Source organism: Epinephelus fuscoguttatus, linkage group LG9, assembly GCF_011397635.1.
Source record: "Epinephelus fuscoguttatus linkage group LG9, E.fuscoguttatus.final_Chr_v1".
Classification (NCBI taxonomy): Eukaryota; Metazoa; Chordata; class Actinopteri; order Perciformes; family Serranidae; genus Epinephelus; species Epinephelus fuscoguttatus.
The window spans coordinates 6,677,188-6,705,112 of NC_064760.1; the positions used below are offsets into that span (position 1 = coordinate 6,677,188).

Below are 27,925 nucleotides of genomic sequence, written 5' to 3' on the forward strand. Positions count from 1 at the left end.
TGATGAATCGTGAGGCGGTGTTTGTCTTCGACTTCTCCAGCCGTCAAACTGCTTTTCCGGCGTCCATTAATGAGATTTAATGACCTAATAATCCATCGCAGGACAACAATGGAATAACAGCTTCTATTCTAAAGGATTTAAAACTTTTTTTTTCAATGTTTTTACCGACTTAATAACCGCCAACATAAACTTTACAATGCCTCGTCTATGTGTACAGTGTTAGCTAACGCTGCTAGCCGCTGTCATTAGCTTAGCCGGTAAACTTGTCAACACCGTGAGGACTATAATGGAGTATGATAACGAAGCGTCCACCGAGGTTCAGACTGTTCCCTCTGATGTTCCCAGGACACCAAACACTGAGCTGAGGAAACTTCTGTCCTTTAAACTGTACAAGAGGAGGTGGTTTGTTCTGTTGGTGCTGTGTCTGTTGAACTGCTCCAACGCCACGGTGAGTCCTGTCTGTGTGTCTGACAGCTCTCAACAACAGTAAAGTTAAAGGCAGTGTGGGCTCCAGAAAGTTCCTGTAACAGGGTTTTCATGCCCGATACAAAGGTTGATATTTGGGTCAGTGTGCAGTGACGTTTGCTTGTCCTCAAAAATGTTTTATGATTGAAAAAAGACCCTCCCAAAAGAACATAACGTCAAAACTCTAAATCTATGGTACGGAAGCCCATTGCTGCCAAGACAACATCAACGCAAACAGTGATGGTAAAAGGAGTGCAATTAAAGATTACATTCATTATGATTCATCTGCCCAGTTTTTCTTGATTTAATCGTTTTGTCAATTAAATGGTAGAAAATAATATAACAGGTGTTTCGGATTTACTCGCGACCATGTTAACTGGGACTTTCAGCCGAATGCGTCTGTGGTTGTTGTAGTGACAACAGCTGTTTTCAACCAGGAAGATAACACTTAGCTGTCCTCGCCAATGCCTCTTTGTTCAATGTTTCATTACAGTGTCAAAACAGAACATACCTGAGTCGTCTGGAGTTTTGTTTGAGGAAACGCATAATGTACATTACCCACTCATTTTGTACCTCATCTGTTGTGATGGGATTTGTTGACAGCAGGAAGGGTGCAAGTTGCTTTTCCTTTTGACTTTTCATCAGTAATAAAACTTCGCAATAACATTTTTCGTCTCTGGAGTCTGTCTGAATCTGTGTGTGTTACCCACAATTTCCACATACTCCGTCTGCAGTGCCGCGGATCTGGAGCGACCGACAGCGCCCGCACCACATAGCAGGGCCACAAGCTCACGTGGGAATTGTAATATCACGCGATAAAAAGCACCACTCACTCCCAAAACTCCTGCAATTTCACACCACATCTCCTTTCGGTTTGTATCCTTGTAGAAAGGATGTGTGGTGTCATACAAAATGCTATGGTTTTCCACTTCAACCATGAGTTTCTCCTCATGCATCTTTCCTCGAACCCTTGCACTGACTGACAACTTGTGTGACAGGATGTGACGTGATTTTTAAAAAACTGAGTTTACAATCCGTAGTCCGTGCAATGTGTTGTATTTTGGAATTTACCGGATGCTGTGTGCGTTCCGTATCCGGTCTGGTGCGATCTGAGCTACGTGGCTTGACGTGCAATGGATGCGCAGTCGCTGAAAAGTAGATCTCGTGCTGCCTTCGCGAGCAAGCTCGAAAATATAAGGAACGCCAATTTTTTGCGCAAGTGGTATTGTGTTGCTCCAATGTAATGTAACCAAAAGTGTACTCCCTACAAATACATGGTTTGCAAATTCCTCAAAATTAGTTTAAGTATTGCAGACCAAAACTGCATCAAATTAAGGTCCCACCACTGCTTACAAGTCAGTCAAGAACACAGCTCCAGTCAGTCAAGTTAATTTTATTCAGTTCAGTCCAAAAATCAAATTTGTGTCTTCTGACATCTTCACTGTAAAACACGACATCCTCATGGGGAAAAGAGAATGCCACTTACACAAAGAAGTGACAGAGAAAATAATTGCACACACAACTCATGTAAAAATAATGGGCAAACAAAATCCTATTCTCTTGGAATAGCAATCCCGACTGGAATATGATGGCAGGGTACAGCCCATCATGCTGTTTTGATGAGGGAGCTGATGTCCAGCTGGAGTTGACCTGGGCAGTGATGGTAGCCCTGCTCCAGTGTAAGGTGAGACAGGGACAATCAAATTGAATTTAGGTGGGTGGTGAACAGACTGGACATGGGGAAAAAAAAAAAAAATGATATGTGGCTTTGCCCCACACACATCCAGTGGAACCAACGAGAGCACGTTGTGCACTCAGTCTGAAAGACAGAAGATAAATTAGATCTTTGATTTTCCTTTTAATGAACTCTCAATGTAGACAACTTTAAAGGCTTCCTACCCATTGATCCACAGGTGCCTCTGAGGTGTCCCTGTCTCCAGTCTCTTTTTTCCCCCCACAGATTCTGCACAGGTCTGTGAGGTTGTCTATTAATTACCAGAATCATCCATCAGCCTCCTGGCCATTTCCATCCGCATGACGTTAATGCTGTCCTGGTTTACATTGATTTCAATGCTGCTGCCTTCAAGCAGCAACTCTGCAACCTTAAAATACAGGGCAGTGTTGTTTTTGCAAGAATTATTAAATGCTTACTAGGGTACACAATCTTACTTTGTAGACCAGCATTCCACAGGATGTGGAATCTTGTTGACGGGGATGTGGGATTGTTGTACAGGACCATCTGGATACGTTTAGGCCCATGTTTTTTTCCCCACATGAAAACCCTAAAGAAAAGAATTCAGAATATTTAGTTAATGTTGTTACAAGCACATCAGCAACTGTTTTGTCCTATTTTTAAGAAATGAAACACATGAGAATAAATCCTGAAGTTACCTTGTTGCATCCCTACAATGTTTAGCTGATTCTGTGTGGCTCCGAAAGGATCTACAAATAGGGCCCGTCTGTCCTTTGGGTACATGGCCTGTTACAGACAGCATACTTTAATGTAAATGATTCCCAGTAAATATAGTTGAATGAATAGCATTGATTAAAGTGCACTTACTACAAGAGTCTAATGTCTGTCCTTGCAGACGGCCCCTATTAACGTGTCACATCGAGCTGCAAGTAACTTTGAAAGTAATTATTATCCTAACCGTTCTTATTCCCCTTGATGCACCATTCCATATTCCAGTTATTTCGAATGAATCAAAGACACGTATTCTTTGATTTGGGACCTTCTTTGTTCCCCAGAGAAGGTAGGCATTTATGATCTACACAAAGAAGAAGAAAAAATACAGAAATATAAAATCAAATTAGCTTGCATATCAAACATGAAAAATCTGAAGCAGCGTACAATCCCCAATTACCTCGCTCTCTAACGCTCTTTCAGGTGCCAGGCTCTGCAAATCTGCAGTAAATAGTTTATACGGCCCCATTTTGGATCATAGGACCTCCGCTTTTTGTGAAGTCCATATGTCTTGGACAACTGTAAATTCAGAACATCTCAATTATTTAAAAGAATAGGCCTGTATAGCATGATTAAACTTAAGTTTACATTACAAAATATGACATACCATTACTATGGATGGGTTGGCTGGTGCCTTGAAATGTGGCTGGCAAGGGTCCAGGGGAGCTGATGGCATGCGGAGGCGTGGAGGGGCTGGATGGTGGTTGTAGCAGGGGGTGAGCCAGAGGAGAGTTGCTAACTTTTTGTAGCTTTGCTGGGATTCTGTCCTCTGGCTCTTTGAAGTGGACAAGCTGGTCCACATTGGCCACTGTTTTTGATTTTGCACTTTGTAGGGAGACCATTTTTCCCTTTTTTAATGGTGGTTATCGTAAAGGGTCCGAGCATATCACTCTCCTCCTTTCCTCCTTTGCGTTGTTCTGCCCTTTGTTTTTTTTTAGCACAACCTCCCCAACTTGGAAGTTGTCCTCCAATCCCTTTTCAAGGTTTCTCTTTCTGATTTTGTCCTGACTTTTTTTTACATTTTGTGTGACTTTTTTGTATACCGCAGTTTGATGCAGAAGTCCCTCACAAACCTCCTCGTTTTCTATGAGGTGCTCTTCTGTCTTCTGTCACCTAAGTACAAAAATGCAAAGTGTTATGTTTTGAGCTATTTACCAAACGTGACCCAACCCCTCGACGCCAAGACAAACAGCCACTTAGCTCATACTCCGTGGGCACCTCAGATGAGTATCTTGCTTCCCTGCCAAACATTAAATGATAAGGACTGTACTGTGTTGTAAATTGTTTCTTGGTTCTAAGACCAAACATAGTTGCTTGTAGGTATTGATCCAATTTTTGGGGGGTTTCCTCCCCAGTTTGTTGAGAGACCTGAAAATAGTGTTAGGGTATGTCACTACTTAAGTCTATACCATTAATGTGTCAGTGTGTGATACCTGCCAACCCATGTGACTTACCAACCCATTAGTCTGCAGGTGATATGGTGCACAAAAGCATCGCTGAATGCCAAGGGCCTGGCAGAGTCTGGCATTCACCTTAAATTCCTTTTGCAGAAAAAATAAATAAAATTAAAATAATAAAAAAAGAAAAAAATCAGCATTCACAATATGTCTTGCCAAGACATAATATTTCTGAGTGTTCTACCTGGTTTTTGAACTCTGTCCCTTGGTCTGTAAGCAGTCTCTGAGGTGCACCAAATTTGTATACAAAATCAAGAATACAATTGGTGGCCTCCTCTGCAGACTTACTCTTCAGAATTTAGGCCTCTGCCCACTTTGTGAAATAGTCAACCATTACACAAATGTTTTAATTATGTCAAAAGAAAACTCAATTTAATGTTAACATAAAAGAACAAATGTAGGCTACTTATTTTGTTTGGTGTGTGTATATAACATTACTTACCCTTGAGCACAAAGGTAGAAGCGGTAGTGTACTGCTGGTGCTTTGTCAGTCCATTTGTCTCAAAACATTTCTCCTCACTTCCTACACTGTAAGTTTTGCACAACCTTTTATATAGGTTTCCCTAAAATGGTGTAATCAGGCTAGTTGGACACAAGCTTGGCTACAGGGCTCAGCCATTTAGCACCTCATTTGTCCTTAATTGATCACACCAACAACAGCCTCCTGTTAATGCTCATAGTTTTTGCATGAGATGGTCAACAGTCACACAGTCACATGGGTGTAAAATCTTCGTATGTCACCTATAGGCAACACAATACCATAGAGTTGATCTGACTACCTGTGTATGAGGCTGAACTGGCTGTGTGTCTAAACAGAGGGAAATACGTAAGCGATTGTTAAGCCCCACCCTTAAGCACCAGAACCTCTCTCCTCTGCTGCTGGCACAGGAGCTCCTAAGCTCCTCCTCCATGCCAGGTGCGCTGCACCTCGTTAGGTGATGCAGCACACCTGGGCAGATCTACAAGGGAGGGAAAAGGGACAGCAGCAAAGAACACATACACAGCCGTAACAGCTATCACAAGAGTCGTGAGGTGATCTTAGTGTAGTGGATAACGCGTTGGTTTCTTGCATCTTTTCCCACCATGGAGTGAGTTCGAATCTCCGACAAAACATTCATGTGTTGAGCTAGAAAAGGCTGAATGTTGTATGTAACACATGTAGATTCAAACAGACTTCAAAGACTAAAAATTTATTGCGAAGTTTTATTACTGGCAAGAATTCAGATGAGGTACAAAACACGAGTGGGTAATCGTACGTCACGCGTTTCCTCAAACAAAACTCAACAGACGACTCAAGTATGTTCTGGTTTGACACTGTAATGAAACACTGAACAAAGAGGCATTGCAGAGGACAGCTACATGTTCTCTTCCTGGTTGAAAACAGCTGTTGTCACTACGACAACCACAGACGCATTCGGCTGAAAATTGCCAGTTAACATGGTCGCGAGTAAATCCGAAACACAGGCCCTGTATAATTTCCCTCAGCCCAGGGTGACATCTTTTAAATGGTATATTTTACCAAAAAATCCAAAGCTTTTTGGTTTATTTTCATGTATGACAAAGAAGCATCGAGTTTTTACATTTGAGAAGCATGAAACCAGCAAATGTTTGGTTTTTTTGGCTTAAAGAAATAAATAAAAGACTATAAAATGAAAAGACTTTAGATTATTTGGAGTTGTCAATTTTCTGACATTCAGCCAATCGATTTAATCAACCAACTGTTGTAGCGTACAATTGGCACCACAGTGTAAAAATACGCTGTTACAAACTGCTCCAATGTCACGGTGAGTTCTCTGTTGTTGGTGATCTGATAGCTAAAAACAAAGTTTAGTTAAAGGCAGATAATGTTCTCCAGAAAGTTCGAGTAACTGGGATTTTATGGCCGATACAAAAGTTGATGTCTTTGGTCAGTGTGCAGTAATGTTTGCTTGCCCCCAAAATGTTTTATGGTAGAAAATAACCCAAAACATAAGATAACGCTAACTTAAGTTTATTGTACGGAAGCCCATTTCTGCCAAGGCAACAACAAAAAAGCAAACAAACAAATGGGAAGGAAAAAAAAACCAGTGGGGAGAAAATAGGGCTGCGAATTAATTATTTTTAAGTACTTTTAATTTTTTCTCAATTAATATTTTATTTTTTCAATAAAATAAATAAAGAATAGTGAAACAGGCCCTGTATAATCTCCCACAGCCCAAGGCATCTTTAAATGGCATGTTTTAATCTCAACAACAGTCCAAAAATCTGGAGCTTTGTATTTTATTGTCATGTGCGACAAAGAGAAGCATCAAATTCTCAAAGCAAGCAAATGTTTTTTTGGTTTTGTTTTGTTTAAAAAAACTTGTACAAATTGTAAAAATTGTACTGAATCACAGTACTTGAGTAAGTGGCTCATTAATAATCACAAAATTGAGTCATACCTGACATTAGGCCCCAGCCCAACATATGATTCATACAGAAACACAACATATCATGAATAAAATTCTGAATTTAAATCTATGGGACGTCTTTACTTTAAGATCTCTTTTTCTCTTTCTACACAAACCTGTGTTACCACATTTTACACATAAGGAAACAGTAGCTGTGACTTTAATTAATTTTTAATTGACAGCTTGTTGTCCTTCTTTGAGATATGCGAAATTTTTAAAGCTGTTTCAGGAGTTAAACAGCAGATGTGGCTGTCAGTGCCGGTAGATGACATTTGGTGCCTCCTTCTGTTTGGTGGAACTTGATATAATTCCCCAGGGACGTTGTCATTGAAAAGCAGAGCGTGCCTGGAGGCAAGTGTGCCCGTCTCAGTCATGCAAACTGAGCCCTCCCTCACCTATTTCCAGCTCCCGCGGGACTCGTCCTCTCTATGGAAACTATTGTTTCCTCGGGGCTGGTGTTCCCACTCACAAAAGATGCTCAGCTGGCTGAGAGTCATTCATGATGTGGCAAACAACAGCTGATGAGCTAGTTAGACATCAATCAGTCTGACATTAGCAGCCCTGCTGAGGGTTCAGAGTGGGATTTACAAAGACCTGTGGTGAGTCATTGATTGTTGGATTACAGATTGATTCAGGATGAATTTCGAGAGCCATATCATACTTACATTATATGCTAATGTTAAACAAAAGAATGACTTAAAAAAACTGTATGCAGAACATGAAACACCAGATTTTTTTTTATTTAAGAGAAATTAAAATAACACTCTTGAGGTGAAGAAATTGCATTTAATCTACTTCCCATCAGAATTTGGTATCGAACACCAATACATTTTAGGCACCAACTAAATTGTGGCCTAGACACACTAAACTGATTTTAGAGAACTAGCAGTGATGAAGGCCCCTGGCTGTGTCGTCTCTCGTCACCATGTCTCAGTGAAAAAAATGGAGCACATGAACACACCGCAAAGACTACAGCCAATGGCCAACCAGCACGTGCATTATGTGTCTGTGTGAGAGAAAATAACGCTCCAAGCCAGGTGACAGTGGTCATCTGTAATTATTATTATTATTATTATTATTGAAAAAGGGAAACCAAAAGACCGTCTTGACGCTAGTTAGCCAGTTGCGCATCAACAACACAATCCAATGTTGAAAGAACAGAGCATGTTTACTGTGCACCAGTGAACAATAACACAAACCATCATGAAAAGTTTCTCCTGAAGAGCTCAGTGGCTAAAGAAAAATAACCTGACCTTTATGTAACAAGTTTGTTTTGTCTTTACTTAAGCTGTTTGTTTACTTTCCTCACTTCCGTTTCTCTTCTCGTGCACTGAGCTGAACTGACAATCGGAGGGATTTTATTCACTGTCAGGCTCTGCTGTCACAGATGCTGATTAATCCGCGAGAAAAATAAAATCGCCCAGCCCTAAGTGATATGGGCGCTGTATCGGACCGCCGTGGCAGAGAGGGAGGTGAGCCAGAAGGCAAAGCTTTCGATTTACTGGTCCATCTATGACCCTCTGTGGGGTGTCTGGGCTCAGCCTTAGAGATACGGTGAGGAGCTCAGACATCTGGAGAGAGCTCGGAGTAGAGCCGCTGCTCGTTCACGTCGAAGGGGTCTGTTTGGGTATCTGATCAGAATCCTCCTGGGCGTCTCCTGTTAAAGGTGTTCCGGGCGCATCCCACTAGTAGGAAGCCCCGGGACAGACCCAGAACATGCTGGAGGGGTTATACTGTATATCTCATCTGGCCGGGGATCCCCCAGATGTTTGGGTCTCACTCCCTCTTGACTTTAGCTTTTTGTTTACTTTCCTCACTTTAATTTTTTTTTTCTCGTACACTGAGCTGAACCGCCAATCGGAGTGAATTTATTCACCATCAGGCTCCGATTTCACAGATGCGAATTCAAAATGCTGAATCAGCCAAAAAAAAAAAAAAAAAAAAAAAAAAAAAAAAGAAGCCAACAGGGGCTGACGAGGGGCAACAGTGCCAGACACACCACACCAACTAGGGAAACAGGCGCTTACTGACGGCCTAACATTAATCGACGGTTGACTGTTGCCTTGGTGTAACAGGGCCTTTAAATACAGAGTAGTAAATAGTTTTAGACAGTATGTTATTCAGTTAAAGTTATGATTGCTTTCTGTCAAGACACTGATGTGTTTGAGAGGTTTGGCATAATTTTTATTTTGGACTTTTTTTTTTTTTTTTTTTTTTAATTTTTAACTTTTTCTGGACTGTGGACATGCCTGGAAGAATAGGGGAAAAAAACTGTCGTGAAATATATCTTCCTCGATATGAGGTATTGAAAAATCAGAAAACAATGTGTTTTAGTGTGTTCAGTACTGAAACCTGAGTATTGTGTTTACACTTGTACTGACAATATCCAGCCCCACCTTCCATTGTAATTACTTTTCTCCTCTGGAACAGTATCTTTAACTCTAAAAAAATAACCATATAGCTCATTAAACAAAGTCAAGGATAAACCCACCCCCCTGGAAATGTCATGGCAAAATAAATATTAGTGTATATGTTTTGTCCATGTGAATTAAAGTAACTTGAATGTATCTCCTTTGACGATAAACAGTTTGTATTATTAAAGGTGTCTGCATCTGTATGAAGCATTGTAGTTTCAGTACAATATGAAACTCCACGAGTGGAAACTAGATGATGGTTTCCTAATGAAACTCTATGGTGAAGCTGTGAGCCAAGATGCATTCAACTTTTGTTAAAGCAGACCAGAGGTGTGTGAAGCATCACTAAATAATCCGAAAACCTGATCTTCTTGAGGGTCAGCCCTTCCCTCTGCAAACAATAAACAGGTCTGAAGAATAAGAAAAGGAGGAATGTGTGAAAATGTAAAATTCCAAGCGTGTCACCCTGCAGGAGACAGGACTGGCATTGTGTGCCCAGATCAGCTGACCAGCTTATGTTAACTGGGCTGCATACATTAGGTTTTCTTCATTGTCCACAGAGCAGAGAACTGGACTGGTGCTGCCTTTTGTGGTCTCAGTGTTCAGTTCACAGGTCAGAATAATTCAGTCATCCTGTGTGTCAGTCCTGCAGCCTTCATCCTACCTTAAATAATCTTTTGTTGCTGTTTTACAAGCAGAATAGTGTATAAGAATGCTTTGACCTTTTTTAAATACTGAGTTAATGTATAGGCACTGGTCCCATTTCAGTGTTCTTGACCCCATTTATAAGATTTATGTTGGTGGTGTTTACATGCACAAAACAAATGTGTTTGTTTGAGAAAATTTGCTTATGGCAGAAATTAGCAACATTTCTAAAACGGACTTAAATCATACTGTGCATATGCTGAACTGATCCAGTCATCAAGTTACAGTTACAATCTTGAATATTTTCACACAGGACTGAAGATTAACACAGCAGTGTTTCATATTTTCACAAATTAGTTTGAGCAATCGTATTGTAACAATAGCTAACACTTGTTTTTAAGAGACACAGACCTTATTTTCTAATATATCTCCATGTGTCTTCCTAGATATGGCTGACCTTTGCACCAGTAGCAGACCAGTCTGCCCAGTTTCTGAAGGTCAGTCTGGAGAAAATCAACTGGTTGTCACTGATCTACATGGTGGTGGCCATACCCTTCAGCCTTGGGACCACGTGGATGCTGGACTCTGTCGGGCTACGCTCCACGGTACGCACATCACCTGGGGTTCCTGTGTTATTTGTATTGTAGGATACAGCTGTTGTGGTTGATAATGGACCTGCGAGTTGCAGGAAATTAGTTCCTTACTGTTTTTTGTTTTTTACTTTGAGATCTCCAATTCAAACATCAGGGTCTGGGCTGGGGTTTGTTTATGACGACAGCACAAAGCTGCAACCAAGTGATGAATGATTTTAGAAGTGTGGAGGAAGTGTGGAGGAAAGAAACACTCCAGGTCCAGGAGCAAAAGATATTAATAGTTATCAGTGTCTGCTGAAAGGCCTCAGAAGGTTGCAGAGAGAAAACAGACTGAAACGGAAACAAAACTAGAAATAAAAGCTGAACGAGAGGTTTTATGAAGGAAATGCTGTAAATAGAGTCAAACATTACTGATCCTCATCCAAGACAAGAGCACCGTCTCAAGAAACTTAAACCTCATCAAAAGAAAGTCTAAGGAGAAAGAACGCTTTTGATTGACGGTCAATCTCTGAGAGGCACGGTGCAGAAACATTAGAGTGAGCTCTTAGTACCAAAAATGGAGGGATAGAGTGCAGATGACTTCTTGACTCTGTTTCAACATGATGACCTTGTGCCCTCCTCACTCTGCAGCTGATTTTAGGAGCCTGGCTGAACATGTTCGGAGCCCTGCTGCGCTTCTTCGGGACACCTGCGGAGGGGGGCTATGAAATCAAGTACCATTTTGCGATATTGGGTCAGACCCTTGGTGCCCTCGCTCAGCCCTTCATCATCTTCACCCCCACCAAGCTGGCAGCTCTCTGGTTCCCTGACCACCAGCGCGCCACAGCTAACATGATCGCCTCTATGTGTGAGTGACTTACTGTTTGTCAGGAGTTACCAATGCAAACATAGCATGTCAGTCTACGTAATATAAAAAGAGAGACACAGGGTGGGAGGCTTGCGCTAATAACATTAGCTTGTGTTATGTATTGTAATGGAGCCACCATGTTGGCTTTGGTTTGTGCTCTGTGTAACTAAGTAGGAAGTGATTCATTTTCAGCACGTGCTGTAACGTGCGGGGAAGCACCTGCATTTCTGCATGTCAGCAGAAAAATGAAGGATGTGTCCTGGGATAAATAACCACTGTGAAACAATTTATTTTAACTGTATTTTTTTATACTGATAGATAAAAGTAGTATTAGTTGTTTCTTGAAGATACTGTTTTCTTATATTCGAAGTCAAAGCCAGTGTGTGAAGATAAAAACTGGGACAACTGGAACAGGGAACAGAAAGTGCAATACGTCTGCATTGATTCTTAACACATGACAAAAACCAGAATAACCCTCAGTCATGCTTCTCTTTTCCCTCCTCAGCCAACCCCCTGGGCATCCTGCTGGCTAACATCATCTCTCCCATGGTGGTTAAAACATCTGCACAAATCCCCGACCTGGTGAGCTGAACTAACAGACTTCAAATCCACTGATGAGGAGTCTGGTCAGGTTTCAGGCTCAGTGTTGTGATGCCATGACATTTACAGCATGGTGTAGTGTCATTCATGGCAGGACTTTGCTTTTTGTTTTCAGCAAACAGGTGCTGATAAACCACAGACTGAATAAAAGAACTGTACTCAGCTTCTGGGTCTGAATAGTTAAGACGTGTGGAAGTGCCTGCATTCTTTCTAATGGCCAGCAGGGGGCGACTTCACTGGTCAAGTCAACTTTACATAGAGCGCCATGTCACTACAGATGTTATCTCATGACACTTTTCATAGACTATCAATCATCTTTCATGCCGATCGGCTATCGTAGTGTGAATTGGTCGCTAAAGTTCAGACTTTTAAATCTTCGCCAATAATTGTATGACACAAAATTGCGCAACTTGCTTAATTCGTGCCACTTAATCATGTGTTTCGCGTTCGTTGTGCCACCCAGCAGGAATTTGCATCTAATTACGTCTTTACATTGACTTTACATGTAATTCACTCACGCAAATTGTTTTATTCGTGCCCGATTTGAAAATTACGCAAGTAGTCATTAGACTTGGCATTGCTGACAAAATGTAAATGAACGGGTAGTCTTACATTACTGTTTCTTGTGCGTGCTTATTAAACAAAGCAAGAATGAGCTTTTTTAAACTGAGGAGATGACGTCATTGTTTCCCAAACACTCTGCTTTACATGTCCACACGTACACAAAGTAGCCAGAGTTGTGAAAAAGCTGCACCTGAGAAGCTGTTTTCAAAAATCTCCATTTTAGTACATAAATTCTGCGTGTGTCCGACATAGAGGAAAATAAGTTTTCAAAAATCTGTTCACATGTAGACGGAGCTGTATTCAGTCTGAGGTTGGCACCATGTTTTTCTGCCCTGATACTGACAAAGAATCAATGCAAAAAGTTCTGAATGCAAAACAAAAAGTTGAGCAAATGCAGCACATTTTTAGATACAGATGACCTCATTATTAAACAAGGTGTCCTGGATGGTGAGTGGTTTATGGCACATAACAGTTGAAACTTACTGAAGGCCTTTTGTGGTGTTTAACCCCCCTCTCTCTAATGTTTTCTGTCCCTGGCTGCTGTGAACTATCCAGTAATGGCAACACTGTCAAAATTATCTTAAACAAAAGACACCAGTTGGCCTAGAATCAGAGGGCTCCCCCAGGGGCATTGTGGGATTGCAGCTGCTAATACAGAGAACTGCAACAGCTGAACTGTGTGGCTCTGTGGCACCTCACCTGCTAATGATGATAAATGGCCTTTGATTTCAGGTGCTAACACCCATTTATCATCGCATTATGTGTGTTTCATCCCTCCTCTAGCTGCTTGCCTATGCGATCCCGGCATGCTTCATCTGTTTCCTAGCAACAGTGGGGATACGGAGCAGCTCACCCCCCACGCCGCCGTCAGCCAGCGCCGAGTCCTCCGGCTCTGAGCCGTTCATACAGGGGATCAGATTGGTGAGGACACAGGAGGCTGAAAAGACAAGCGTGCAGATGAAACCACCAACTCAGAATCACACTTTAATCTGCGTCAGGCACATTTTATAACACTGTACTTGCCAAGTTAATCGGCGCCAAATAGAGGGTCTACAGGGTGGGGGTGGTCAGATGATCAGGGTTTAATTAAACAAAGCGAAAGGGAACGGTGCCCAAACTGTCTGGAAACATGCATCAGTTTTTATAGACCAACTTGATTTAGCTTTGATGAATCACAGGAATCTTCGTTGTCTCAACCATCATATTTAACATTTTTTTTGGTCCGGGGAAAACCGACTGAGCATGCACACACTTTTCCAGCAAGTTGCAGGTGAGTTACCTTGAGTTGATGACGGTGGTAAAAGGGCTTCTCGTGTGCTTTGATACTGGTCGTTGCACACACACACATGCACACCTAATTACACTAACATCGACTTACACATCACATACTCACGTTTTCTGCTCTTAAATTGATGCTATTATTGCTGTTTTTTGTCATTACAATCAAACATATTTTGCCATCTGTAGTTTGTTATCACTTGTATAGTTTAATGTATTGTTCTTTGTCTTTCTGTACTTTTGAGTTCTTAATAACTTTGTGAAAATGTTTTTAGGTGGAAGCTTCGAATGAGCCCTCTGGGTTGTTTGCCTCTCCCTGCACTGTAGTTCATTATTCATTTTTCTTTGCTTTTTTTGTGTTTTTTAAATTGTGCAAAACAACAACAAAGAACTTAAAAATATTTATGATATAAATTTAATTATTGTAATATATTTTTTGGGGGAATTGGAAAATGGTTGAAGTTACGCGGCTGAGAGAGAATGTTATAAGTAAAATTGGTAACACTGTGCAACATCACAGAGAAATACAAAACCAAATTTTGAATGTGCACGCACAAAGCGAGCCACCTGTTTACAACCATGTTAAAAGCAAAAGTGGTGGTTATTCTGAGTGTGTCAGGACTACGGAAGCGTATTGCATTCACTTGACAACTTGAGTAATTTTTTCTGTTTTTCATAGTAAGTTTTTTATTTTTCTGTTTTTCGTGGTAATTTTTTGTCTGTTTTTCACTTTAATTTTGTTTCTCTTTTTGGTGGTATTTATTTTTTTTCGGTATTTTTTTTCTGTTTTTCTGAGTATTTTTTTCTGAGTTAAAAGAGCAATAGAACAACAGACGCTTTCATTCCTTTCTTGAGAGCTCGATATAATGGAAGCAAACATGACCCACTTGTTTAGTTTAATCCAGTTTTACTTTGTTTTTGGTTTGAGACACTGGGAGATACTCTTGTCTTTAAATCATATAGATGGTGTTATCATTAGTTTGTCGAATTTACGTAGGCACCAGTCACTTGCAGGTGCCTACGTAAGATTTCTCGCGAGATTTTGAAGTATCTCGTCTCCTCATTCAGAAAAAAAAATGACCACAAAAAACAGAAAAAAATACCCCGAAAACGGGAAAAAATTACTCAGAAAAACAGAAAAATAAATAAATTACTCCGAAAAACAGGGCTTTTTTATTTGTCAAGTGAATTCAATAATCTTCCGTAATATTGAGTGTGTGTCAGGACAACCTGCAAAGAAACAGATTATTCTATTGATTTCTTTGTTTTGTAGCACTCAGTGAGGATAGTTGTATATTAGTTGTAAATAAATTTGGGAATTTGTTGAAATAATATGTGATAAAGGAACAAATGTATGGAAAGTAGTAGAGACCTAAGTTTTATTACTACCTACTCCTTTTCGGACACTGTTATCTTTGTCTTGTTTGGTTTTTAGTATTTTTTTTATTTTTTTTTTTTAATTTTGGTTCGAAATAAAGTAATTCATTCATTTGTTTCAACACAGAATCTTATGAGCTTGTAACACTAACGTAGTAACGTCTAAAACAGTTGCTAAATACTGTACTGTTGTCACGATCCTCTCTGAACATCTTTCGCTAGAGAGAAACTCTCAGCCAGATCTGACACCGTCATGTACGCTTCGTCTTGTTTCTCTTAGTCGAAGAATGACGAGCTCATGACAGACAAACATAGGTCCAGCACAGCAGCTTGGATTTTTAGTTTTTTTGCTGGTCTCAAGACTTGCAGTGAGCTCCCATCTCTTGTCAACTTCGTCAGATAGTTTTCTCGTAGTCCTACTGTCATCGCGCAGCAACAAGTGGTGTCTCCTCATATTTATTAGCATGACATTTATTAGCGTTTGACCAACAAACTTCGTTGATCAAGACTCTTCTTCAACTATAAGGGTGCAGCCCTACAGTCTACGTTATTTTTTTCATTCTGTTTTATCACTTCATTCGTTTATTTTCAGCTCACTTTATGTTCTCTGTACACACTGTTATTTTGGTTCCATGTTGAATGCTGTTGCTGCAGAGACTTAATTTTCCTGTGAGGTTTCTCTTACAAATCCTTGTGTCTGTCTCGTCTGTAGTTACTAAAGAACAAAGCCTACCTCATCCTGCTGGTGTGCTTCGGTTCGGGCATCGCTGTCTTCACCTGCTTCTCCACGCTGCTGGAGCAGATCCTGTGTGTGCAAGGATACACCAATGTGAGTACACCGGGAGGATAATGCATAGTTTACAGTCTGAGAGCACCACACAGGGATTAATTGTTTGTCAGTAGGCTATATTAGTGGGGAAACTGGGAGGAGCGATAATGGATGAAGAAATAATTTGACTATTTGCTTTATAAAGGCACAAATATTGACAGTATTAAAATGTTTTAAGTAACTGACGGAACAAAAGGAAAGAGGAGAAACCTAAACCTATAAAATCTCATTGCTGCAGGACTTTGCCGGCATTTGTGGCGCTCTCTTCATTGTGTTTGGCATCGTGGGTGCTGCTGCTCTCGGCCTCTACATCGACAAGACCAAGAACTTCATCGAAGCCACAAAGATCAACATGAGCTTCACTGCTCTGTCGTGCATCGCCTTCTCAGTGGTGAGAACACAAGAAAGGAGTTGTTTTAACTCCACACCTATTTACAGGGGGTCTGCAGGTCCTTAAAAAGTCTTTTCAATTATATAAATATCAGGCCTTAAAAGTCATTAAATAGCCTTAAATTTGTATTTGTGATGTTTTTAATTGCCACAAACCTTTTGTCTGATTTCAGGGTTCAATAATAAGAATTGCAGAAAAGTAAACTTCCATGTTGGGCCACCTGATTGGGCAGGTGGTACAAACAGAAGCTGATAGCTAAGGAGTGAGCCCTCCTGCTTTCTTTTCATCTCAGTTGAGAGTTGCACAAGTCTGGTGCTGATCAGGCACTCGTAAGAAAATAGGTAAAGACAAAGTTTATGAGCTGAGGTGCAAGCGAGCGTTTCACTTATCCTGGAAACAGGAGTTAAGTTTAATGGCGTTAGAGGATGTGTGCTAAACTCCTGACTGTGTGTTGTGTAGTTTGCCGCAAGCTTGAGAGCAAGGCTTCGCAACAGAGATTAGATGTGAAAAATTTACGCAAGTCTGTTGTTATTTGATAACCGCTAATAAATAAAACAATTTATATAGGGGCAAGTGAAAACTGACTTCAGGGCAAGTAGATTTTTGATCGACTTTCCTGACTGGGCAAGTGGGAGAAAAAGTTAATGTTGAACCTCAAATTTAATTTATCCATCTTTTAATTTATTTTTCCCAAAATATTTTAAGGTCTTGTGCCTTAAAGTCCACATTTCTGATGTTACAAATCTTTAAATACTACTTGTAAATATTCTTACCTGCAATTTTTTAATAGGAAAAAGACGATTTGTCCAAAAATCAGTCATAATTTTGGTTAAACATATCTAAAAAAAAAAAGACTAAAAAGCATTCAATCCAAGTGTCTGATACCTGTAGACACCCTGGTTTGTATTTCTAGTTAATTTAAAGGAGAGTGAAGAGGAGAAAAGACTCTGACAGTTCAGTTAATTTACTCATTCATTTAAATAGTAAGTAGGTTTTATTTGCAAAGTTTCTTCGTTGAAAGTAACTTAAGCTGTCACATTACCTTCATAATATGGCTTTAAAACTTTACCTCTGATAACTAAATGTACAGAAATAAACATTCAGAATACACACACCTCTGAGGCAAAGCAAACTCTCAGGTGGATCAGTGTGTGTAGATGCAGCTCAGAGGCTGTCATTTACTGGCAGAAGTTTACACTGTATTTACTTTGCACGTCTGTCACGAGTTGATGATGTACAAACAAACAAACAGAATGTGAACAGTTGCAGTGTTTGATGTGCAAACACTTTAAAGTCTAATGGCTTTGTTCATCAGTGTGATGTGACAGTTACTATATTTTACTTTGATGCAAATGCAGCAGCTCAATAAAGTCCAGTATAGATAAAAGCACTATACGAGGTCACACAGAGGACACCGGAAACATAGAAAACTTTCTCTGTTTTTACCTTCCACAAGCTCTGGATTTATTGATCAACTTATATATCAAGAATCTATGTGGATATTTAAATGTGCCATCACATCATCTAGGTTCAGTGGTGAGGGGAGATATATGTTGTCATTGTCTTCATACACAGAGCTCAGGATTCAGGGGAATAAAACTGCCTAAGAAGCAGGTTCAACAACGGCAGGTTTTAACGGGCACCACCATGTTGGTTATTAACTCACTCTGTTAAGCTTTCCTCTTCAGGTTCAGGTTCACAGAAAAGGGGAAGTTTGGTTCGTCTTGACTCTACTGTGGCACATAATGGACCAATTACACGTGCAGACTTCAGGCTTTGAAGAATATAAAAAAAATATTTCTGCAAAAAGCAACAGTGCTGCTGCTGCAAATGAGGCAAGAAAGGAATGCTGGCAGAAAATTACCATTTGTGTGAATTCACAAGTTATTATACCCTGTTTATTTAACGGGACGGCTGGACATTTTACAGCTCCTACTTTAAACTTAAAGCAACAGATTTAAATTAGGGCCGAGCGATATAACAACTATGTAGTTCAGTTCAGACCTTTATTGTCCCTCGAGGGGAAATTTGATTCGCAGTAGTGGGCAAAAACAGATACAACATGACATAAGAGGACATGAGACAATCACAACAATCACTGCTACAATGAAAACAACCAAGAGTAAGAATAAAGTGAATAAAAATAGTAACAACAAGTACTGGCCCCTAATTAAGTGCTGCAAAGCGGTGCAGTCAAATCAAGAATTAGTGCAAGTTAAGCACCTTTATTACACTAGGGACAAAGGAAAATTTGAAAATGTTGCTTTTAACTCTGGGTCACCTATATCTCCGCCCAGAAGGAAGAACAACAAATTCTTCCAAGAGTGGATGGTCAGGGCTGGCTAAGATTGACCGTGCCTTCCGCAGAACTTGCCTGTTATAGAGATCTGCCAGACAGAGCTGCTGTGTGCCACTTATTCTGCTGGCTACTTTAACTATGTCAGACAGACAGTTTTTGTTCTGTACTGAAAGGTTTCCATACCAAGAAATAATACCAAAAGTTAAAATGGATTCGATAAAAGATATATAAAATAAAACCATCAGTGTCTTGTCCACATTAAAAGTATTCAGTCTGCGCATAAAGTAAAGTCTCTGCAGGCCCTTTTTACAGATTGCAGATGTATTGAGGTCGTGGTTCAGATTCTCATCAATCACTGTACCTGTACGATACATTGATATATTTTCAAGCAAGATGTAGATTTAGGAAACACGTTTTATATCAATTTAGCTTCAAGTTATGTTACATAAGGCATACCAGTGTGCATCTCTCCTCCTCACACTCACAGTTTCTCCATCAACACTCAGAGAGACACAGAGCTGCTCCTCTGTTTAATCTGTCTGTTCATTAGTCTACAGTGTGACGTCGGTCAGTATGCTGCACACGCTATGCTAAATCAGTCTGTGAGATGAATGAAGATACCGCAGTAGCGCACATGCAGTACAGCGCTGCTTGATTGTGTCAGGTGAGCATTTGTTTGCCAATTTGTGTGAGGTGGGTCACAGAGCGTCGCCGTTCTTCTTGGTAGTTGAAGTCTATCTTGTGACACTGAGACAGCGCCTGGATGCAGGTGACGGATGTGTTTTTAAAAAAAAAAAATAAATAAATAAAAAAAAATGCAGCAGCAACACAGACGTTTCTTATACAAGACGTATATAACAAGGACAAAGTGTCTCCTTCCCTCCCACGGCCTCTCTGTTGATGCTCTGTGCAGAAATAAGATTAACAGCCTAAATAAATAAAAAGATTTAAATCATTTTCCAGCACTAGATTCATCTGAAAGGCCGACTGATGGAAAACAACTTTTTAACTCCCTCACAACAACTTTTAATTGTTCCAAAACTTCTATAGTTCAGTGTCCTGTGCTGTAAACCTTTAAACCTCTGTATCTCCAGTGCTGTGTGCAAAAACATTAATGTACAGCCCTGATATTTATTTTATATCATTTTTCATTAACATGTTGTGCAGCTGTTTATTTTCAAACAGGGGAACATATCCCTGTCTTTGCATTTTATTTTGATCAGTCTGTGTTTATAAAAGTGATTCTGACATTTAAACTTCACTTGAAGAGAATAAGATATATATATATATATATATATATATATATATATATATATATATATATATATAGTGTAGCGACACTCAGCCTGAAAATACAGATATGAATCTTTGTTAGACTCGAGGCGTTCCCAGGCCAGCCGGGTGATGTAATCCCTCCAGCGTGTTCTGGGGCGGCCCCGAGGTCTCCTCCCGGTTGGACACGCCCAAAACACCTCCCAAGGGAGGCGTCCGGAAGGCATCCTTGCCAGATGCCTGAACCACCTCAACTGGCTCCTCTCGATGTGGAGGAGCAACGGCTCTACTCCGAGTCCCTCCCGGATGTCTGAGCTCCTCACCCTATCTCTAAGGCTGAGCCCAGCCACCCCGCGGAGGAAACTCATTTCGGCCGCTGGTACTCGCGATCTCATTCTTTCGGTCACTACCCAGAGCTCGTGACCATAGGTGAGGGTTGGAACGTAGATTGACCGGTAAATCGAGAGCTTCGCTTTCTGGCTAAGCTCCCTCTTCACCACAACGGACCGGTTAAGCGCCTGCATCACTGCTGACGCCGCCCCAATCCGTCTGTCAATCTCCTGCTCCATCCCACCCTCACTCGTGAACAAGATCCCGAGGTACTTAAACTCCTCCACCTGAGGCAGGACCTCCCCCCTGACCTGGAGTGGGCAGTCCACCCTTTTCCGGTTGAGGACCATGGCCTCAGACTTGGAGGTGCTGATTCTCATCCCAGCAGAGGTCACTGTTCGACGGAGCTAGGAGGACCACGTCATCCGCAAAAAGCAGGGACGAGATCCTCCCGTCACCAAACCTGACACCCTCCACCACTTGGCTGCGCCTTCTTGATGGATACAAACAAGGACACATGTACCCGGCCCGGAGGGTTACCGGGGCCCCGCCCTGGAGCCAGGCCTGGGGTTGGGGCCCGTGGGTGAGCGCCTGGCGGTCGGGCCTTCGCCCATGGGGTCCGGCCGGGCCCAGCCCGAACTGGCTACATGGGCTCGTCCCCCTGCAGGCCCACCACCCGCAGAGGGATCCAGAAAGGTTCGGTGCATTGTGGATTGGGCAGCAGACCAAGGCGGGAGCCTTGGCGGTCCGATCCTCGGTTACAGAAGGTTCTGGCAAACCGTCCAGTGCCTCGGGGGGAAGGCGGCAACTTGCTCACACTGTTTACAGTGGGGGCGGGGAGCTACTGACGTCAACTGGGGACATTGTCGGGCAGTGGAAGGAATACTTTGAGGAGCTCCTCAATCCCACCAACACGTATTCCAGTTAGGAAGCAGAGACGGGGGTCTCGGGGGCGGGTCGTCCAATTTCTGGGGCAGAAGTTGCTGAGGTAGTGAAACAACTCCGAGGCGGCGGAGCCCCGGGGGTGGATGAGATTCGTCCTGGATATTTCAAGGCTCTGGATGTTGTAGGGCTGTCCTGGCTGACACACCTCTGCAACATTGCGTGGACATCGGGGGCAGTGCCTCTGGAGTGGCAGACCGGGGTGGTGGTCCCCATTTTCAAGAAAGGGGACCAGAGGGTGTGTTCCAACTACAGGGGGATCACACTCCTCAGCCTGCCCGGTAAGGTCTACTCCAGGGTGCTGGAGAAGAGGGTCCAGTTGATAGTTGAACCTCAGATTGAGGAGGAGCAATGTGATTTTCGTCCCGGACGCGGACTCAAGAGTTGCTTTTTATAAATTCAAAGCGGTGATGTCATGTTCTGGTATCTCTGATGTATATTTATACATTTATGTGAAAGTTAGAAAAGGTTCACAGAGACACCGCTCTTAACAAAACACATCAGGAAAAATGAATGCAACGTTGATTTATGTTCTTTCTGCCCTGTTGACATTCTGATAACCAGAGCTGCTCTCGTCCTCTCAGGTGTCTCTGATACCGAATCAGAAAGCTGCTGTGGCCGCCGTCTGCTCCTTGTTTGGCTTCTTTGGGTTCTCCATCTACCCGGTGTCCATGGAGCTGTCTGTGGAGTGTTCGTATCCTGTGGGAGAGGCCACATCAGCCGGACTCATCTTTGTATCAGGGTACTACTGACTGAGCACAACACACTGTATACAGGATAATGGATTGTTAAGATAAAGATAATGAAGAGTTTAAACACACCCAGATGTTTCCCACAGATCTCTGCTATTGCTCAAAGAAATCATTAACCGCAGGGTGAAAGGTTTCAGCCTCAGATTTAGTCTCAAATTATATTGGAGAAACTCACTGATCAGTTTCTGGACGTCATCTTTGTGCTTTATGTGAACTCCGTATTAATGACGACTGTTTGTTTGTGATCTTCTCAGACAGGTTCAGTCTGTTCTCTACATCGTCATCCTCCAGCTTTTAACCACCCGGCTCACAGAAGCTCCTCTGTCAACCTGCGGGGACGCCATCCTGAGCTGGAAGGGTAGGTCACATGACACTACACCACTGTGAGCGTCTCACAGAGGCGTTGTACCGAGCGTATAGTGCATGTACAGTGTTGTATCCAGAGAGTTTTGAGTCAGTAAAATACCAAATATTTTGAGGTGAAACTTTGTAGTTAGTGCCTCTAAATGTAGAAAACAGAAACTCTACTTGTGTACATTTACTTAGTAGTGATTTGATTGTCGAGCAGTTTTTCATATCTGAATGTCGCCTGTCTTTTGACTCTCAGTAATTGTAACTCTGATGTTGCCACTAAGCTTTTGGTTGATTTTTTTTTTTTTTAACCTCTTTTTCATCCTTACACATTTAATGCAAAGGTATATAAATGTGGTTTAAAAAATCAGAATAACTGCAAGATGCAGTGAAGTAGAAACACTGACAGTATTTAATTAACCCTTTGAAACCTGGAGCAACATCACTCCTCTTGTGCTGCTTTCAGATGCCTTTCACAAGTATTTAAACCTTTGAACTCTGAGCAAATTGGTGCAATTTATTTCAAAAACATGGGAAAGAAGGTGATGAGCAGCTTGGTAAGAATTGTCCCACAAATTGCAAAGAAAAAAAAGATGATTTAAAAAAAAAAAAAAAAAAAACTAGGGAAAAACTTTGTTTATGATGATGATGATTATTATTATTATTCCATTTTAAATTTATGTAACAGAATTATTATAATTTTTAAGCACTCTTATCAGGTCATTTCCTTGTTTATTTGTTTTTAACTTTTTTTTTTTTTTTTACACTTGTTTTTATTTTCTCTTTTCACTAATTTCTTGCAAATGTTTTTGATTAATTTCTTCTTTCATTGCTCACTGCCTTGTTCCAGTGTTTTTAAAAGAAAGAAAGCCAATTTGCTCAGGTTTCAAAAGGTTAAAGGATAACTTCGGTATTTTTCAACCTGGGCCCTATTTCCCCATGTGTATGTGTGCGTATGATTCATAGGTACAACTCGTTTTAAAGTTGGTTCAGTATTGAGGGAGGCGGATGCAGCCGGCAGCCGCGAGGTAGATATGGGGGCAAATGCGTCCTGTATAAGTTTGCGCATTAAAAGTGCTTTTTTTCGCCACTGACTGGTTCAAATCGCCAGTGCTATCTCTGTAAATAGCATACTAAACGTTTCCCTGACCCTTCACTTCCTCCCGGCTGTGTGTGACGTCATCTCGCGAGAGCTTTGCTTGTTGCCGGAAGAAAACAACAATTCTAGGTATCAGTATTACATGCATAAAGACATATTAGTTATACATACTTGATGGATAGTTGACCATTTGGTTCCTGTGGTTTTGGCCGCCTCCTCCAATTTATTTTGGGCACATGAAAAAAGGTATCCAGCACTGCCCTGTTGATCAGAGAGGGGAAATCCTCGAACGTAGTTACACAGCATTTGGTAGTTTCTGTATCATCCCAGGACACATCGAGACCATGAATACTGGGCAGCAGGTCCCACTCTTTGCAACACAGACATTCTTCCTCTGTGGGCATGGAGTCACAGCAACCACAGGAGCACCACCTGTCCTCAGAGATTTGTGTTCGTGCAGGCGCTGCTTCACCCTCGTCTGCTCGTTGGCCCTCTCTCTCTCCATCCTCGTGTGCTCTTCAATTTGTAGGAGCTCCTCGTCTGTATACTCAGGCTCAAATAAGTACGGGCGGCCATCGTAATAAAAGGGCTCATCTTCATTCTCGAAATCAGGAAAATATGCAGCCATGATACTGATGCAGTAAAACTCTCAGCTGTACTCCGGGACAACCAGCGCCACTCTGTGCGGCGCTCAGCATGGCTCCTCTGTTTTCTTCCGGCAACAAGCAAAGCTCTCGTGATATGACATCACACAGCCGGGAGGAAGTGAAGGGTAAGGGAAACGCTTAGTATGCTATTTACAGAGATAGCACTGGCGATCTGAACCAGTCAGTGGTGAAAAAAAGCACTTTTAATCCACAAACTTATACAGGACGCATTTGCCCCCATATCTACCTCGCGGCTCCCGGCTGCATCCGCCTCCCTCAATACTGAACCAACTTTAGAACGAGTTGTACCTATGAATCATACGCACACATACACATGGGGAAATAGAGCCCAGGTTGAAAAATACCCAAGTTATCCTTTAATAACCATAATAACCCTAACCCAAAACATCCTTTTAAAAAGTCTCACACAACTCGTGCAGAACAATCTAAGTCTCATTTACCTGTCGTCATATGATCAGTGCTGTACAAGCACATGCATTTTCACTAAAGCCTCACTATTTAAAAACACTTCTGCATCAACAGTCTCACACACACGGAGGAGTAGTTTGAATTCTGCTCGTGCATTTAATTAAAATCCAGCCTCCAAGCTCATTCACTGGCCAGGAAGTGACTGATGTGGGTGACTGATGGCAGAGCCCTTCGCCAGTTCCTGTCTATACCCACTAAAGGAGTTCCTCTGTTTATATGCTGCTCTGTCGTCCTGCAGGAACCACATGTTCTCCTGGACCCGAACCTCACTCTCAAACACCTTGTTCTGTTTAGTTCCTGTGAGCTAGAGTTGTTCTTTAACCTGAGCGTTTGTCGCCCTCAGTGCCGATGCTGGTGATGGCGGGACTGTGCAGTTTCTTCACCTGCTGCTTCCTCATCTTCTTCAACACACGCTACAGACGACTGGAGGCCGAGGAGCAGGCCACCTACAGGAACAAACCGTGCGATGTCTGGACGACCAACCATGTGGAGCACGATCCGAGTGTGGAGACGTGAACCTGCTGAGAGACTCATGACGAGGGAGAGACAGAGGGAATTATGGGAGTGATGCCTCCTGCAGTTTGTTGGGTGCAAAACACAGAAGGAAAGTAGTTTGGTTTTGGTTTTGTCACCTCAGATTCAGAGGTGAAAGTTTTTTTTGTTTTTAATCAACATGTTCTTGTTGATTCTTTGGTACGACACTGGTGCCAAACTTGTCTTTGTACGCTGAGTTACAAAAACAGATTCTGTTGATACTTACAGGTGAATTAAATCCTCTGAACATTAAAACAGCATATCTGCAGCAGTAAACTCAGCAGATATTCTTCATCATTCCATCACTTAAATGAAAAATACATTTTATACTTTTACACAAAAAAGTATTTTGTACTTTGTAGGAAGGAAATTAAGTTTAAATGATTATTTTAGAGCCACTTAGTCAAAGAAATCCACTGATCATGTGTATTTAACTGATTTTTGGATTCTCACTGGGTGTTGAGATGAGCTAAAACATCAACACCTTTTACATGGGATCAGTTAACAGCATAGAACATGGGGTGTTTTTTAATTTCAGATGAACTTAGTAATTAAAAGATAATAAGAAGGCAAACAAAAGCAGGGTGTTTCAGGGAAATACACATTTCCACATCTCCCAGTTTTCCCCAAGTGTAGCATCCTGTAGCCTCGTGGAGGAGGTGATATTTTTCTGATAGAGAGATTTCAAAAATGATTGTGCTAACATACAAAAATCATTCTGTTTTTTGCCCTTATTCTGTAAAAGACAACATTCGTACGCAGCTGTTGACATGGCTAATTCGAGTGAATATCCCACTGATATTCAGCAACACACTGGTTCCCAACTGGTCCAGCCACAGGGTCCAGATTTCTCCTCAGTCTTGCGTTTGGCCGTGTCGTCGCGCTAGTTTGCTGTCTCTGTTAGTAGCTGTCTGTTAGTCACTCACTCTGCAGCAGGAAACGGCACTTCAGAATAAAAGTACAGTGCCAGAAAGTCACTGGACTTCAAAATAAAGTGTGTTTTTTACAAACTTAACCCATTCCCGAGTCACTTGCGGTCCATCCAGAATGGACCACGACCCACCAGTTGGAAGCCACTGATCCAATAAGCCATATATCACGTCAAAGAGATGTAATGGAAACGTTTCTCAGTGGTGGCGGACATGTTGGACCATGTGAACACAGTCTCACTCTGTCATTCCTGCAGCCACCTTCTTGAAAAGGTCGGTGATGCCATATTTCAGCACATCCAAAAATCTGTCAATATCTAAGTCTTCATGATGTTTAAAAGTCGGTGTGTTTTTCCTTGTGAGCTTAAATGTGGCATTTTCTTGTAGGTATGCATCTCTACCACGGCCCAGCAAAGAGGCGGCGTGTAAAAACTTTAACTGAAACATATGTGCCGCACACGTCTAATCGTGCTCCTAAAACCTGAATAATACTGACATATCTGGTGTTTCTTAATCGTAACATGTTGAATTTGCATAAAGGTCTAACTCGGAATATCAAAACAGAATATTCTGTTTACATGAAGCCATTTCTTTCCTTTCTAGCAGCTACACTCAGTTAACCAAATAGTTTTGTTTTAATATCTGTAGCTGTTGAATATAGAAGCCAGAAAAGGAGCGTAAATCATACACCAAAATAATTTACTTTGGGACAGGGCTATAACAAGTGGCAGTGATCTACTTCCAGGGAGACGTGATTCCTTCATCAGCTGGACGAGATCATTTTTAACAAAGTCTCGCTCTGATTGAGAAAGCAAAGACAAACCCAAAACAAGATGCAGCTCATGACTGAACCTGCTCTGGAACAAGGCACAGTTTCTGTTACAGGAAAAATTTGTACCTGTATATTCTCACAAACTGTCACTGAGGGTTCATCCCTGATGTTTCCTCATCACACAGACTTCTGTGTTTTGTTGCAGAATTTCTCTCAGTCACTGAACTCGTGAGCTACTTAAAGCACAGCAGGTTTCGTTGCTGCGTTATGTTCTTGTCTATTTTCTGCCGCTGTGCACAGACAAACTGCGGACTCTGTTTGACTTTCAGGGACCGGCGACAAAAACCTAATTTCAGTTTACTGCTTATGTTTCTAAACACTTTCTGCCGTCAGACTCAGAACAGAGCTGCTCAGAATAACTCAACGCATCATCATCGACACATCTGATCTGACACTATTAAACCACTGGAAGAGCTTCACTGACACTGAATAAAATCAGTTTTCTGCAGGTTATTTATGAAACTAAATGTATGGATTTCAGACCTGAGTAAAGTGAAACCAGACTGTTTTGTTTATCCGCTCACTGACACGTTTTGTTCAACAGTAAACAAACAGGATATCACTGTGTTCACTGAAGTGTCTGTCACAGTGTTGTGATACCCCCAAAAAACAGCTTTTAACCACTTTAAATTGTGTTTTAAAATAAAAAAGCTTCCATCTTCAGGACTGCAGACGTAAAACACTTTTAGTTTTCTAGACGGTTTTGGGTTTTGTGCAATTAAGGGAGCAAATTGAACACTGATTCTGACAGATGACATGTTTAACTTTGTACTGAATGTCTTTTTGTAACATCTTCCACTAGTAAAGACCAATAATACGATGTTTTGTATTTTCCAAAGAGGTAATGTGTTAAGTAAATCTTTAATAGGAGGACGTGTGTGACTTCACCTCCTGTGTTCAGATGTAATCATGTGAACGAAACATGTGAACACAAGCACTTGTTTCCTCTCACTGCACTGTTTGTAAAGGCCAAGACTGCAATAATGAGTTTCTGTTTTCTGTTTTAATGCCTTAAAATGTCAATAAAATGTCACCTCTTGTCATGGGACATTCTTTAAAACAACATTTACACTGTCAACTTGACTTAAGAATGAGA

The 27,925-nt window shown here is 41.5% G+C and overlaps 1 protein-coding gene across 2 annotated transcripts; it reads left to right on the plus strand.

Annotated features, from left to right (window-relative positions):
* Window positions 1-27,868, plus strand: slc49a3 (solute carrier family 49 member 3). 2 transcript variants are annotated; one of them, XM_049586522.1, is made up of 10 exons: window positions 1-448; window positions 10,321-10,479; window positions 11,098-11,314; window positions 11,820-11,896; window positions 13,262-13,399; window positions 15,846-15,962; window positions 16,201-16,353; window positions 21,781-21,938; window positions 22,203-22,306; window positions 24,878-27,868. In XM_049586522.1, the coding sequence occupies exons 1-10, from the start codon at window positions 287-289 to the stop codon at window positions 25,048-25,050; spliced, it is 1,458 nt and encodes a 485-aa protein (XP_049442479.1). In that variant the 5' UTR covers window positions 1-286; the 3' UTR covers window positions 25,051-27,868. The 2 variants fall into 2 exon arrangements, with proteins under 2 accessions (XP_049442479.1, XP_049442480.1); XM_049586523.1 differs by lacking the exon at window positions 13,262-13,399.
* The last annotated feature ends 57 nt before the right edge of the window (window positions 27,869-27,925 follow it).